Genomic DNA, 14,089 nt, shown 5'->3' on the forward strand with positions numbered 1-14,089 from the left:
CACCACCTACTGTGAGTGCTTGGGGCATCCCGGCAGAGCAGGGCGCCCAGAGCCGGTGCTTCCCAAGCCACGCTTACTACCGGGATGCCATCAGCTTCAGATTCCTCCTGGGTAAAATATTCCCTGTTCACATGGTAGGGTAGGTAGCGGGTCCCTGATACACCAGACCACACTCCCACCCTCGCCGTGAGGAAATGGGGCTTCGGTGTGACGTGGGGGGAGAAGCTGCTTAAGGAAGGCGCCGTGGGAATATGGTCCTGCGCAAGCCAGCCAAGTCCTCCGTGCAAACAGAACCCCCGCCCCCCACGAGTCCACCCCAAGCCTCCAAGCCTGACATCTGCCCCTTGGGCCTGGAGTGCGCACCTGTGGAAGAAGCCAGGCCAGGGTGGAAGGACGAGAATGTGACCACAGGCACCATTTGCCCATCTTGGGGAATATCCCCCCAACTTTGGGAAATGACATGAGAAGGAATTCCTCCTCCTCTCTCTCTCTCCCTCCCCCCAGCAGCCGGCAGCCTCAACTTTTGCCACCTCAGCACTACTAAAGAGACCAATTAACGGCGACTTCCTGCCATTATCCACCGTGGATTTGGACATTACCATGCCACTAGCCAGCCATAATTTGGAGGCAGAATGCACTAAAAAGTTCACATAGCAAAGCATTAGAACCTCACGAGCAGCATCTTGTTACCTGCGTCTCCCCTGTAGCCTCGTTCCTGAGGGCAGTCGAGACAGTCCGGCTGGAGTGCGCCCGGCCTGGGTCGGTCTGCTCTCCCCGGGCCAGAGCTGCTAGTGTGAGCTCCTCGCTCCTCTCCTTCAGCTGCGGTGGGGGGAGGGGGTTGCCTCGGGCACAGGGTCCCAGAACCACAGTGTGGAGCCTTTAGAAAGCAAGCTTCACTTCCATGACTAGACACATTTTATGGGGGAGACTGCAAAGCTGGGCCCCTCTAAAGCAGGTGTGCGTTGTGCCCGATCTTAAAACAAGAAAGCCCCTAGGCCGAGACTCGCTCCCCACGAAGTGCAGGTCAGGTGTTAGCTTATCTGGAGAGGGTCATGGAGGTTGCAACAATCTGGAAAGGCTGACTTCGCGGGCATGTGTGTTCTGTATCGTCCTTGTTCCTGACAACAGCATCAGAGAGGGAACCTGAGATTAAATTAAAATCCTCTAACAAAAATATAGGCTATTTGGGGGACGTTCTTCATCTCTGTTGAAGACTGTTGTCCCCCCAGCTTGATAAAAGGGGCTCACGTGGTGACCTTCCCCATGCTCCCCAATGTCCTGGGAGGAATTTGTTCCTTTGTAACCCAGAGCAACAGAGAGGCTGGAAACACTTTAAGTTTTCCGGGTTAGAAAGAAAACTGCAGGTGGATATGGTCTGACTCCATACGAGGGGTGGGGGCTGAGCACGCCCCCCCCCCCAACAAGGCCTGTCCCTTCTCTTTGGTGTCCCTGGAAGCTGGGAGACTGCCCAAGGTCTGAGCAGAAAGCAGATATTTTTGTATCTGGAGAAAATTTCCAAAAATAGAGGGCCCTTAAGTTGCTGAATTTTTAGGCATTGAAACCCTGCAGCACCCTCCTGACCTCTCAGCCCAAACCCAGGAGGAAGCCCCTGTGTGGGCTGGTTGTTTGCACCTGGGGCAGGGCCTGGTGCACAGGGACAGACCCGTGACTCGGGGACTTCGGAGGTGGGCTCAGTTAGGGTCAGGCCTCCAGCTGCGGCAGCGATCTCTAAAGGGGCCACACAAAATCCAGGTGTAAAGGGCAAGGCCCACAAGGAGGGACCTCGAGAAAAGGCACCCAGCGCCTCTGGCAGGGCGCACTGCTGGTTGGAGTGGTTGGTCGACAGCGGAGTCCCACCCTTTCCAGACCCCTTTACTGGCCCAGCGCCCCCCGGGTCAGGAAGGAGGTCAGCAGATCAAAGGGCAGCGCTAACAACGTGATACCTTTAGTCCTCGGGGCTCCGCTGGGGGGGAAGGGGACACCTGTGCAGATTTGCCCCTCCTCCTCCCTACCCCCACCCTCACTCGCCTTCCGGTGACCCCAGCCCCCCCTACTCTCCTCCAGCCCCCTCTCCCTGCCTCGTGCCTGCTTGACTCCAGGCCCCGCCCGCAGGTCCCCGGAGGAGGCTCTGGGCACCAAGCATCTCCCTGGACTGGAGGGGAGGGGGAAGCAAGCAGGGGCCACCGAGAAAGCCTTGCTGCACCCAGTGCCAAGTGCCCTTCCAGGTGGTCTTTGGGTTAATTATTCTACCTGCCCCACTTCACATGAAGAAAGCAATATATGCATGATAACAAATGATGCTTGCCCCCCAGCCTCGGAATGTGTGAATGAATGTACAGGTTTTATTCCCAACCTCATACATACATAATTCCAGACATGAATAGACATGGAATTACAAACAGCTTTTTCTTCTGCGATTGTTGGTATAAACCACCGATTCTCCTTTCTACATAGTGGGAGAAGGGTGACTGCAGGTGGTATTCAGTATCTTGAAGGGAGACTGTGTGGAGAGAGAAAAGGGGTCCCGGGCAGGGAAGGAGCCAAGACGATGAAAGGTGCACCAGGCCTTTGCCGTTGCTCCAGAAATCGAAAATCGGAAATTGAGGGTTCCCCCAGTCATTCCAGGGCTGGCTACCGCCCCTGGGGCTGCTGGAGAGGGGAGTCACCTGGAGACTGGGTTTGGGAATATTGCTGGGACCAGACCTTTGATCTCTCGCTAGGGCCTTCCAACAGACGCAAGCCCCACTCCTGTCTGCCCAAAACCTTCTTCAAAGCCAGCTGGGCTGGATCAATACAGATGCTGGAGACAGGAAGAGCCCCGGAGTGCTCAGCTTCACACCTCATAAACCACACAAAAACCCCAAACTTCCAAGACCTCTCCCTCTTTCTCTGTCCCTCTCTTTCCACACAACTTCACAGAAAACCTCTCATCTGTATTAACTTTTTCTTAGCATCAACAGAATATATGATAATTTTAAAGCCCTTTGGCCCCATAGAGTGCATTTGGCCTAACCCCAACTTTTCTAAACAAAGAAACAGAAATCCATAAAAATCAAAGAGCACCAGCACCCAGAGTCTCACCGCAGTTAGAGGGGCGGCCGGGACCTGGACCCACCGCGGGCTTAGTGCCTCTTCGATGCCTCCCTGGGCGCCCCTGTAGGTGGTGTGGCCTCGGGGGTAAAACCAGGTGAACCTTTGCCTGCGGGACCCCCACATACCTGTCCAGTCTGTGCTTCCAGGAAGCGCTCTCAGCTGGTCTCAGGGGGAGGACTCGCACGCACCACGGCTCGCCTGCCACGGATTTTGCGGGGTTTAGGAGCATGGGTACTGCGGAACAAAGAGGGGGTGAAATGAAATCCTCTGAGGGTTCTAAAACACAGCATGATTTTGTTGAGGAACATGGGAGATTTATTGTGTATACACTACACACCTGTCCCCAGCTAAAATAGCCCTGGAGGGGGGTATTTTAGGGAGAAGAGAGAGCCCCAGGCTCTCCAAGATCACTCTTGGGGAGTTTCATTCACTCCCTTCCCCCCGGCTCCTCAATCACTGCCCTCCATCCCAGGAGTCCTGCCCCAGCCGGGGGGAGTAGGGAAAGGCAGTCAGCCTTAGGGCGAACCCCTGTCAGAGGTGGGGGCCAAGACTGCTCTCTTCTGGGGAGGCAGTGACAGCCAAGATGTCATTACTGTCCCTAGGAGGGTGAAGGGTTTCCTGCCCAGGACAGGTGGCTAAGAATCTCAGGTCTCCTTCCTAAACCCTCCTTCCCCAAAGGGAATGGATAGACATGGAGAAACAGGGCTAGGGACCCCTGGAGCATTGAGGGCAGCAGGTGACAGCTGTGTGGTCCCCGCATCAAACTTGGTTCCACTCCAAACTACGAGGCTTAACGGTTTGCTGGGGACAAGAGTCTCAACCTCTTTGAACCTCTACTCTCTGAAATGGAGAGGATAAAATCCTTCTGTAGTGTCACAGTAAAGATGACAGAAGAGAATTCTAGAAAGCTCATGGCATATAGCACTGTTCAGGAAATTTAAGTGTTCCCCTCTCTCTGCTTCAAGTCAGGACTGTGTTTTCACCACCCCAAGGAGTCAGCATCTAAAGACACGACAAACACCATGTACATGCTGTAACTTCTATTTACAAGTTAACATTGGTTTTTGCAAAGCTATATAATGTTTACTCCCATCGCTGTCCCTTATCCATTGCTATCCTCCTAATTTCCAGCTGGTACTGTGTGCCTTGGAACTACCCTGTTTTAATGGAAAAGAAACTCGGCTCTTGCCAACATAATCACCGCAATCAACTCTTGCCAAGGCAAAAAGCCTTTTGAAGGGAAACTAAGCTAGCCCTATACTTAGCTTAAAAAAAAAAATCCCTCTTGTAGCAACCTGATCTCCTAATTTTAAAGTTTACCTGCCCTGATTTTTCCTTCCTCCTCTGCCCCGCCCACAGCCCCCGCCCTGTTCTTTACTCACCTCTCACCTGCTTAGGAAGCTGGCTTCAACAACCGAAACCCCCTCCTGCATTCTTTCCCCTGTTGGGGCCAGATAACTAGGTCTAATGGAACTATTGACAAAGCCTCGTGCTGGTGGCCGCTGACTCCCCGACCTGCATGTTGATTCTTTCGGCTTCAGAAAAGCCCTTGGAAGTGCTTTTACTGTAAATATTTGAAGTGTGTGTATGGGGGACGGAGGGGCGGGTGTGAAGTCTGGATTCTCACTCCACTACCTTGCTCAGCCAGAGGAAGCCCTTTCGCCCCAGTTCCCAAGCTGCAGGTAGGAAGAGGAGAGAGACTGCGTTTTCCTGCCTGGGGACTAACCAGGGTCAGAGTGACTGGCCTCGGGAGGACTCCCGGCTCCCGCAGGCTTTCCAGAACGGAGGTGGGTGCTGTCTCTTGTATGCCCATGGGTAACCTTCCGCAGACAAGAAGAGCTCTGTCACTGAGGACCGTCTCACTGGCAGGTGGGCAACGTCTCCAAGCCGACCTGGGTCCTGCAGGCCGCGGGGCTCACAGATTCTGCCGTCTCCACTTAGACGGGGCAGGGGCTCAAGGCGAGGACTTGTGGAAGGCAAACTCTCGCTCACACACACAACACCTGAAACGCACAGGACTTCCCCGAGGAGATGAGGAGGTCCGACCTGCAGAGGGTTGACAGGGACACAAACTGCTCCCGTGCACCCTGGAGACCCAGGAGCAGGGCTTGGAGACCGATTTGATCTTCGTTGTGCTTCGGTCATTGAGCAAAGCAGCTAGATCTGCAAGCAACGTGGGCTCCCCGACGCAGAAGTGCACACACGCAAGTGCTGGCGAGGAGGCGCGAGAAGACGCAAGCCGCGGGCTCTAGGGGACGCCGAGCCCAGAGCGGGACGGCGTGTCTCCGGAGCTGGCCTCAGACAGCGGGGCCCACACGGGGACCCAGGAGTGCTATCGCCCGCAGTCCCGCTCAGCACTTGCAGGAGGGCGAGCAGGGTCCCTAGGTTGAGCCTCTGAGTCTGGCAACCCCGGGCGCGGTCTCCGCCCTGCCATCGCGGCTCAGCACCCCGGTTGTTTAGGACCCCGCGGCGCAGGGGCGGGGCGGCGGGCGGCCGGGACGGTGACAGGTGCGCCCCTCGGCCAATGGCCGGGCCGGCGCCCCTCCCCGAGCCCCCCCAGAGCGCGCCAATCGGCGGACGCGCTGCGCTTCAAGTGCGCGGAGGGGCGCGGGTCCCCACTACGGCGCCAGCGGCCTCGGCGCGGTCTCCCGAGGGTCCAGCGAATAGAGCCGGGCTCCCCGGCCCGGCGCGTCCAGGCACTCGAGTGCGAGTTTGTGCGAGCACATGCGAGCGCGGCCCGGGGCGGGGCCCGCACGGAGGAGGCGCCCGGACCATGGTCACCCTCGGCTGAGTTTCCGGCGGCGACTTTGATTATTGGCAAATAATCACCATAACAATACCGAACCCTGGGGCTTGCCACCGCCACGCACAGACTCCGCGAGCCGGCACACGGCCGCGTCACCCACCACCCGGCCCTGCTCGCCAGCCCCAAACGAGCCGATGGAAAAATCCAAAAATTTCCGCATCGATGCACTGCTGGCCGTGGACCCCCCGCGAGCGGCCTCAGCGCAGACCGCGCCGCTGGCCCTGGTCACGTCGCTCTCGGCCGCCGCGTCCGGCCCCGGCGGCGGCGGCGGAGCGAGCGGTGGCGGGGCGAGCGGCGGGACGAGCGGCAGCTGCAGCCCGGCGTCCTCGGAGCCGCCCGCGGCGCCCGCCGACCGTCTGCAAGCCGAGAGCCCCTCGCCGCCGCGTCTGCTGGCTGCGCACTGCGCGCTGTTGCCCAAGCCCGGCTTCCTGGGAGCCGGCGGCGCGGGCGGCGGCGCGGGCGGCGCGGGCGGCGGGCCCGGAGGGCCCCACCACCACGCGCACCCAGGCGCCGCCGCCGCCGCGGCCGCGGCCGCCGCTGCCGCCGCCGCCGCGGGGGGCCTGGCGCTGGGGCTGCACCCCGGGGGCGCGCAGGGCGGCGCGGGCCTCCCCGCGCAGGCGGCGCTCTACGGCCACCCGGTCTACGGCTACTCGGCGGCGGCGGCGGCCGCCGCGCTGGCCGGCCAACACCCGGCGCTCTCCTACTCCTACCCGCAGGTGCAGGGCGCGCACCCTGCGCACCCCGCCGACCCCATCAAGCTGGGCGCCGGCACCTTCCAGCTGGACCAGTGGCTGCGTGCGTCCACCGCGGGCATGATCCTGCCCAAGATGCCCGACTTTAACTGTGAGTACCGCGCGGCCCCCGGGCCTGGGGAGGAAGGAAGGAAGAAATGGGGGAGAGGGAGTCCTGGCACACGTTTTCCCGCGCATCCTCCTCCACCGGCACCTCCTTCTCCTTGCTCTCTGCTCTGAGAGCGCGGTGGAAGCGCCGCGAAGCCGCCTGGGCTCCGCCCGGAGCCCGCGAAGACTCATGTGGACTGGACGCTGTGGAATCGGCAGCGAATTATTAAAATGGCCACGCGCAAGCCCTGCTTTCTCTTCCTCTCCTAACGGGAAGGGGCCGCTGGAGGTGTGAGACTAAAATCTAATGATTAACCGACAGGCTAGAGGAGAAGGAAGTGGTGGGGGAAGGCGAGCCAAAGAGCGCCCAAGTTAGGCTGGCCCGGGGATCGAGGCCACCTAAATCGGGGGCTTATCTCCAGGGAAACGAACTTGACTTAGGTGCCGCGTTATGGGTTCTGGAGAGACACCCAGTCCCTCCCAGGAGGAGAGATTCAGGAGCAGAGAACAAGAAATGGGCTTCAGGAGGCCAGGGCCGCAAGGCCAGTCCCTGGCTATACCCTCTGACCCTTTGCGGGGGAGGGGGTGTTCTGCCTGCCTCTGTAAGGGCGCTAGGTCCAGGGTGTGATGCCCAGCAGGCAGGTGGCCTGACCTGAACAGAACAGTGGTGCCCTTCTCCAGAAGGGGAGATGTGCCTCTTTCATGAACCCCATCCTGTGGACTGTAAGTAGCAGGTGCCCGCCCCCAGAATTGGAGGCACCGGACACAGAGTGAACCCCTCCCCAAGAGAGGAGCGAGGGAGGGCTGGCCACCCCAGCCTGAGAGCTGCTGGGTTGTGGGCAGCATGCTCGCCCTGCAGGTGGTATGCCTCCGAGACGTGAGCCCACTCGACTTTTCTGGCCTATTGGGCAGGCACACTGGGCTGACACTCTGGGGAGTCTGGATCTCCCCTCTGCTCGCCCCACCCGGGCTCCACGCAGAGGCTGATGCATGAGACTTTATGCTTTCAGCTGCAGAACACCCGAACAAAGAGACCCCATTGTTTCCTTCTGAGTGGATGTGTTTAGACCGAGGAGATGCAGACATAGGAGGGGAAAAAAGCAAAAAAGAAAACAAAAATAAACACTTGGCAGAATTCAGATTCCTCTGCTAGAAGCCATGGTTGTGACTAAACAGAGAAAAGTAGGGACCTGAGAGCTGGAGAAGTCACAGCCGGGTGAGAAAATCCCAGCCTGTGGACTGTGTGCCCCTAGCCACCCCAGGCTTTCTCCAGCTTAGCTCCCAGAAGACCCTAATGGCCACCCAGCCCGTCCAGGTGGAAGTCAGCCCCTCCTGATCCCCAGCAGGGAAAGCTGGAGCTCACCTTTCAGTTTGGGGCTGGAGCTTCGGACACATCTGATCCTGCCGATCCCGGGTCAGCCAGACCCAGGGCACCCTTCCTGGGCCCGGCTGCCGAGCAGAGCCCACAAGCCCCTTCTGATGGAAAGCCACCCATGGATATTCCTTTATGATCTGAATGTCCCAGAGCCTGGGATGCTTAGTCTCCCACTGAGGGGGTTGGTGGTCTCCACACAGACCGCCCCTGGGCACTGGGTTCCCTGCCCCCCCCCGCCCCCGTGCTTTCCTGGGCCTGCGTGGAGCTCAAGGTCGCTCTGAAAATTGGTGAAAGTCACATCCCTTTTGCCCATCCCTGATTCCTAATCTTGACCTAGAAGTAGCAGACTTAAAACCAGCCAGCTTTAAGTTTAGAAAAGAAATCTGAATAAGAAATCCTAAAGGGCGATAACAAACAGGCCAGGATGCCGGAATGCGTTCTGAGAGTCCCTCCTCTGGTCGCTGGAAAACCTGTTTTGTTTCCTTTAATTGGTTGTCTCTGCTGTTGGATGGCATTTCCCAAATGGTCCCTTTGGGGCCAGTGTTTTAATTAAAGTTCTAATGTATTGTCAAGTTGGGAATTGGGGCCTCATTTAACTAAAGCTGGGGGCGTGGACCTTCCCGTAAAGCAAATTGCCCACGGGGGGGGGGGGAGACCTGAACTCAGCCGCTGGGCTGGCCTCTTTTCTTCCCTTTCGTTTATTGTCCAACACTTGTCAGGCTCCTGGGAAATCAAGGGAAGTCTTGTTTTGAGGTCATAAAATTCTCTGTGATGTAACCGTGTGAAATTATGTAAATACAGCCAAAGGACCTCCTTGAACGTTCAGAAAGCCAGATCCCCCCCTTTGCCTCGGCCTTCAATTTGTGAAATGAGAACTGCCCTGGAGAAGCTTCCAGTCTCCCTGGGCTTTGCCTCTCCGCACCCTGGGGTCAGGGCTGTCAAGAAGAATTTTCAGTGGGGAGTGTGATGAATTCACATGTTTGGGCCCAAGATGTGGTCCTTCTTCCCCCCTTCCTCCCTCCCTCCCTCCCTTCCTTCCTCCCTCCCTCCCTCCCTCCCTCCCTCCCTCCCTCCCTCCCTCCCTCCCTCCCTTCCAACTCTCCTTGCCTTTGCCCTACTTCTCCTCCTTTTGTAGTTGAGTTGGTGGTGGTGGGAATCCTGAACTGGTTCGTCGCTGGCTAAGGGAAGTGGCACTGGTAATTCCTGAGACCTGCTTGGATTTGAGGCTGAGTTGGGGGAGGCTGGGCAAGGAGTGGAGAGGAGCTTTGCCTCTCTGGCCTCAGTGTCTTGCCTGTCAACTTCTTCTACACTGGCCTCCCCCCCAGATGGACAGAGCTGCCCTGGGTGATAGTCTCTCTTTAATCAGAACACACAGACCCTGAGCCAAAACAAAAAAACAAAAAAACCAAAAAACTGAGTCCCACTAAACCCAAACCCTTACGGCTTCACCTGGCATCCGGGTCCTGGGCTCCGGGGCCGCCTCCTGTCACCAGGTCCCTTGGGGAGAGGGCGCTGACATTGAAGGAAGTCACAGCAGGGTGGTGAGCCCGGTGGCAGCCTCGCCAGGTGGCACTGGGGGGTCGGAGGACGGCCTCGGGCCGCGGGCCTCATGCCTCTCTCTGTCCCCAGCCCAGGCGCAGTCCAACCTCCTGGGGAAGTGCCGCCGGCCCCGCACAGCCTTCACCAGCCAGCAGCTGCTGGAGCTGGAGCACCAGTTCAAGCTCAACAAGTACCTGTCGCGGCCCAAGCGCTTCGAGGTGGCCACGTCGCTAATGCTCACGGAGACCCAGGTACACTGCCCCTGCCCCCACCCCACCTCCACCCAGGCTGGCCTCCTAGGGGACACTCTCAGCTCAGCACTCTGGGCCCTCTGCTGTCCTGAGCACCTGGAGCAGAGCCTTTATGACTTACTCCGGGGGAGAGCTGAGTTCGCATTTGCCCCGCTGGGGTTCATATACCACCCAGAGGTCTGGTTCAGTAGGCCGAGGTGAGACCCAGAAATCTGCATTTTAAGGACACTTCCACCCACTCCTGCATTCTGAAGCAATGGTCCCCAGGCCACATTTGAGAAATTTTATTCCAGAAAGAGAGGGAGCATCTAGAGATTTACAGATATGGACGCTAGCTGCTCTGGCCCTCCATGGGCAGTGGGAGAGCACCCCTAAAAAACCCAGCAGTGGAGGTCCTAGTCTGAGCTTCCTTGGAATCCCCCAGCCCCACTGCTGGGTTTGCTGATGCCTGGGGGTGGGGAGCTCCTTCCTCCTGGAGCTTCTGTGCCCCCTACTCTGAAGCCCACCCCTGGGCAGCGTGAGGGAGGCGAGGCCCCAGGGGGTGCAGGTGCAGGAGCCTGGGGCCTCCAGAGAGACAAAGGGTGGGGATGGAGGTGGCTGCTCTCTCACACCCTCCCGTGCTCTCAGGTGAAGATCTGGTTCCAGAACCGGCGGATGAAGTGGAAACGCAGCAAAAAGGCCAAGGAGCAGGCGGCACAGGAGGCCGAGAAGCAGAAGGGGGGCGGGGGCGCGAGCAAAGGGGGCAGTGCGGACGACAAGGGAGAGGAGGAGCTGCTGGGGCCGCCAGGGGTCGGGGACAAAGGCAGCGGACGCCGCCTGCGGGACTTGAGGGACAGTGACCCCGAGGACGACGAGGACGACGAGGACGAGGACCACTTCCCCTACAGCAACGGCGCCAGCACGCACGCCGTCTCCTCCGACTGCTCCTCCGAGGCCGACTCGCCACCTCCACGGCCCGGGGGCCCCGGGCATCAGCCCCCACCCCAGTAGGGGCCCCGCGCCCCTCGGGCAGCCAGCAGCCCCGCAGGCCTGTGAACCAGGCCGCCACCGTCAGGGGCTGCCTGTGTGGGCTGCTCTTTAGAGGGTGGCCCAGCGGGTTCAAATTTGGACTCCTGTTCTTTTTAATTTAATTTTGATTGGTGTTGGGGGGTGGCGTTTGTGAGAAGAGCTGACCACGACCAGGGGGAGCCTCCGACTCCCGTATTCCTGAATGGAGAAGGCAGGAACCTACAGTGTTGGACGACCTGGAAAACTTGAAACCTTCTCCGGAATCACCATTCTGCTGAGTATTGACAAAGGGAAAATGTTTTGTGCGTACCTGTCTTAGGGGGAACTTTATGTCATGAGCATTCAAACTGCTGGAAATCTCAGAACCGTACTGTCTTTATTTTTGTATATTGTATTTATATATATATATATATAAAGAAACGTCTACTTATGCATGCTAAATTATTATTTAGCTTCTCCCATCTCCCATGATGGAATGTAAAATAAATTGGTTTTTTACTGGATGAGAGAGCAGATCTTTGGGGAGTGAGTTATGAAAGCACGCTTTACTATTTTTGTTGTTGAAATGATGGGGGGGAGTATTCTGCAACTGACAGCAAGAGGTGCAAATCAGAATTGCACACAGGTGTCTGGAACACTTCCTCTCCTGGACTGTGCCGGGGGCGGGGAACTTGATTCCCGCCTGGGGCGTCCTAGGTGTGAAATGTTGGTAGAAATACCTGAGACCAGGTGTCAGCGCGAGTCGGAAGGCGTGAATCTCAGAAGCTAATTTTGGATTCTGAGTATTCATTTTTTCATTTCCTTGAGGATCCTGCTTCCCTGGCGCTCCAGGAGTGGAAACACGCTCTTTGAATGTTTCAGGAAATAAGATTTAAAACGACGAGATGATTTTCCTGGCGTCTGGGGTCCTGATTGCCCCGAGTAACCCCGGGCTAGCCCCCCCCCCTCCCGCCCCCGGCCCTCTCTCCCGCAGGACCTTTCTAGCTCCGGCCAGGAGCTGTGTTCCCGGGATCTGTGCAAATGTCCGCAAGGACAGCAGCGGGCGACCGGATCGCTTCGCGCCAGGGCTGCCAGGGCTCCGGGTTAATAAGACCTGCAGCGCGCGCCATCAATCACCTGCCCAGCCGGCCGCCGCCATGTGCGGCACACATGCCCCGCTCCACCTGCGCGCCCGCCGCTGCCCTGCCCCCCGCTGCCCTGCCCCCCGCTGCCCTGCCCCCCGCGACGGTCCGCGGCGGCTCGTGGGCCGGGAGGAAACAGGCGGCCGGGGCGCGCGGCTTCTTGCTCCCGCCGTCGGGCCCTCCTCCGTCCGTCGGCTTCTCCCCTGGCCTCCCCAGCCCCCGCGCCCCCTCCCCGCCGTCCTCCCAGCTGATGAATGAGTTCAGCGGGGCCAGGCGTTTCATTGGGGTGTTTGCCGCGGGCCGGCGGGGCCGCTCCTCTCCTCGGGCCCGGGTGAGATCCATATCCTCTCCGGCAGCTCATTATCGCCCGGGCTCGTTCCATAAAATGCAACGTCAGCCGAGGCCGGCGGGAGCAGCTGTCGGCAGGGCGCGGGCCCCGGCCATCTCGGGGTCCAAAGGTGCTGCGGGGGGCCGGGGCCGGGGCTTGCAACTGGTGGGAAGGCCAGAGGCCCGAGACAGCGGGCGGGAGCTGTAGAGGGCGGCCGCGGAGGGCGAGGAGAGAAAGATGTCTTTCGGGGTTAGAAGCAAAACCAACCCTTGGCGATCCGCGTCTACGGCGCGGTGATTTCTAGCGCGTTGGCGCAGCTGAGCCTGAAGCGATCTCTCCCGGCGGGCTTCGACCCGGGCCGGCCCCCTGCTCGGCCGCTCGGGCGGCGCCCCCACCTCAGCGCCCGCAGCCGGGGGCGGCGGGGCCGGGCCGTGGGGTGCCTCCCCCCACGGGACAGACCCCCCAGCCCGTCGGGAGCCGCCCGCTCGCCCCGGGCGCGGGGAAGCGCAGCCCCGAAGGCGGACGTGCGTCCTGACCCGCCGCAGCCCGCAGAGCACGCCCGGCCTTGGCGCGGGGACTTGGCGGCGGGAAGGCCCGACCGCCCGCGCCCCGGCGTCTGCAGCCAGCTGCCTAATCGCGGCGGAATTTATCTCGCTAATAAATTTAATGATCAATTCGTTCTTGTCACAGTAGCTCTTCCCCAAATCAATTATAGCAAATTTAAATATAATCACTGGCTCATCCTCACCCACTCCGGGCACGGCGAACAATTCATTCCGCCTAATGAACGGCCGCCAGGCCCTGCTCCGCCCGCCTCGCGGGGCGCGCCCCCCACCCCGCTGGCCGCGCGAGGGGGGTGAGAGGCTCTGTGCCCCCTCCCCCCCAGGACCCTGTTTCCACGACCTGGAGTCAGGTCCTCGCAGCCCGAGCCCACGGGGACACAAGCCCACGCTCCCCAGGGCTGTCGCTCTGGCCTCCCCGCTTTCCACCGACCGAGAGGGCGCCATGCAGACCCTGCATGCGCCGGGTCGCGGCAGCCCGGGGCCTGGGTTCCCAGCAAGGCCCCCACCCCAGTGGACGGGCTCCTCTGGGAAGCCCAGCCTGACCCCCTGCCTACCGAAGGCCGGATCCTGAGCACCGCTCTCTTCACCCTAGTGGGAGGTCGTCCTTCGTTCTCAGAAAAGGGGCACCTGCCCCCGTGAGCGTCTCCAGCATGTACAAAAGGACATGGATTAAGCCCTTTTCGTGACAAAGAAACCAATCTACACGTATCTTCCAGGTGACAGCCCACAGGTCTCTTGTCCAGTCCTGGGAGAGCTGTGGCCCAGGGTCCCAGGCCCCTACAGGAGCTTTAACAAGCAGAGTCTGAGAAGTGCAGAAATGACTAGAACCTAGAGGAAGTGGGTCTGTTCCTTCTGAGGTGGGCCTTCCATAACCCAGCCCCAGAGGGAAGTCAGCTTGGTAAGATCAACTTAAAGGACTTTCTATGACACCAAAAGCAAAAATAGACAAATGGGATTACATCAAACTTGAAAACTTTCGCACAGCAAAAGAAACAGTCAACAGAATGAAAAGACAACCCAGGACTGGGAGAAGAGATTTGTAAATCATATATCTGATAAGGGGTTAATATTCCAAAATGCAAAGAACTCATACAACTCCACAACAAAAATACGAATCCGATTTAAAAATAGGCAAAGGGCTTAAATAGAGATTTGTCTGAAGTGAA

General features: G+C 59.0%; 1 protein-coding gene across 1 annotated transcript; it reads left to right on the forward strand.

Moving 5' to 3' along the window:
• The first annotated feature begins 5,731 nt into the window (after positions 1 to 5,731).
• Positions 5,732 to 10,951, forward strand: MNX1 (motor neuron and pancreas homeobox 1). The gene is made up of 3 exons (XM_045793599.2): positions 5,732 to 6,742; positions 9,743 to 9,903; positions 10,531 to 10,951. The coding sequence occupies exons 1-3, from the start codon at positions 6,034 to 6,036 to the stop codon at positions 10,891 to 10,893; spliced, it is 1,233 nt and encodes a 410-aa protein (XP_045649555.1). The 5' UTR covers positions 5,732 to 6,033; the 3' UTR covers positions 10,894 to 10,951.
• The last annotated feature ends 3,138 nt before the right edge of the window (positions 10,952 to 14,089 follow it).

The sequence above is a fragment of the Ursus americanus genome, chromosome 3, assembly GCF_024610735.1.
Source record: "Ursus americanus isolate L20-20 chromosome 3, mUrsAme1.1.p, whole genome shotgun sequence".
Lineage (NCBI taxonomy): Eukaryota > Metazoa > Chordata > Mammalia > Carnivora > Ursidae > Ursus > Ursus americanus.

What these genes read in the sequence shown, in the direction of transcription:
- MNX1 (XM_045793599.2), top strand. Translation starts at nt 6,034, where the DNA reads ATGGAAAAATCCAAAAATTTCCGCATCGATGCACTGCTGGCCGTGGAC. An exon ending in CAAGATGCCCGACTTTAACT is followed by an intron (nt 6,743 to 9,742) that starts GTGAGTACCGCG and finishes CTCTGTCCCCAG; the next exon opens with CCCAGGCGCAGTCCAACCTC. An exon ending in TAATGCTCACGGAGACCCAG is followed by an intron (nt 9,904 to 10,530) that starts GTACACTGCCCC and finishes CCGTGCTCTCAG; the next exon opens with GTGAAGATCTGGTTCCAGAA.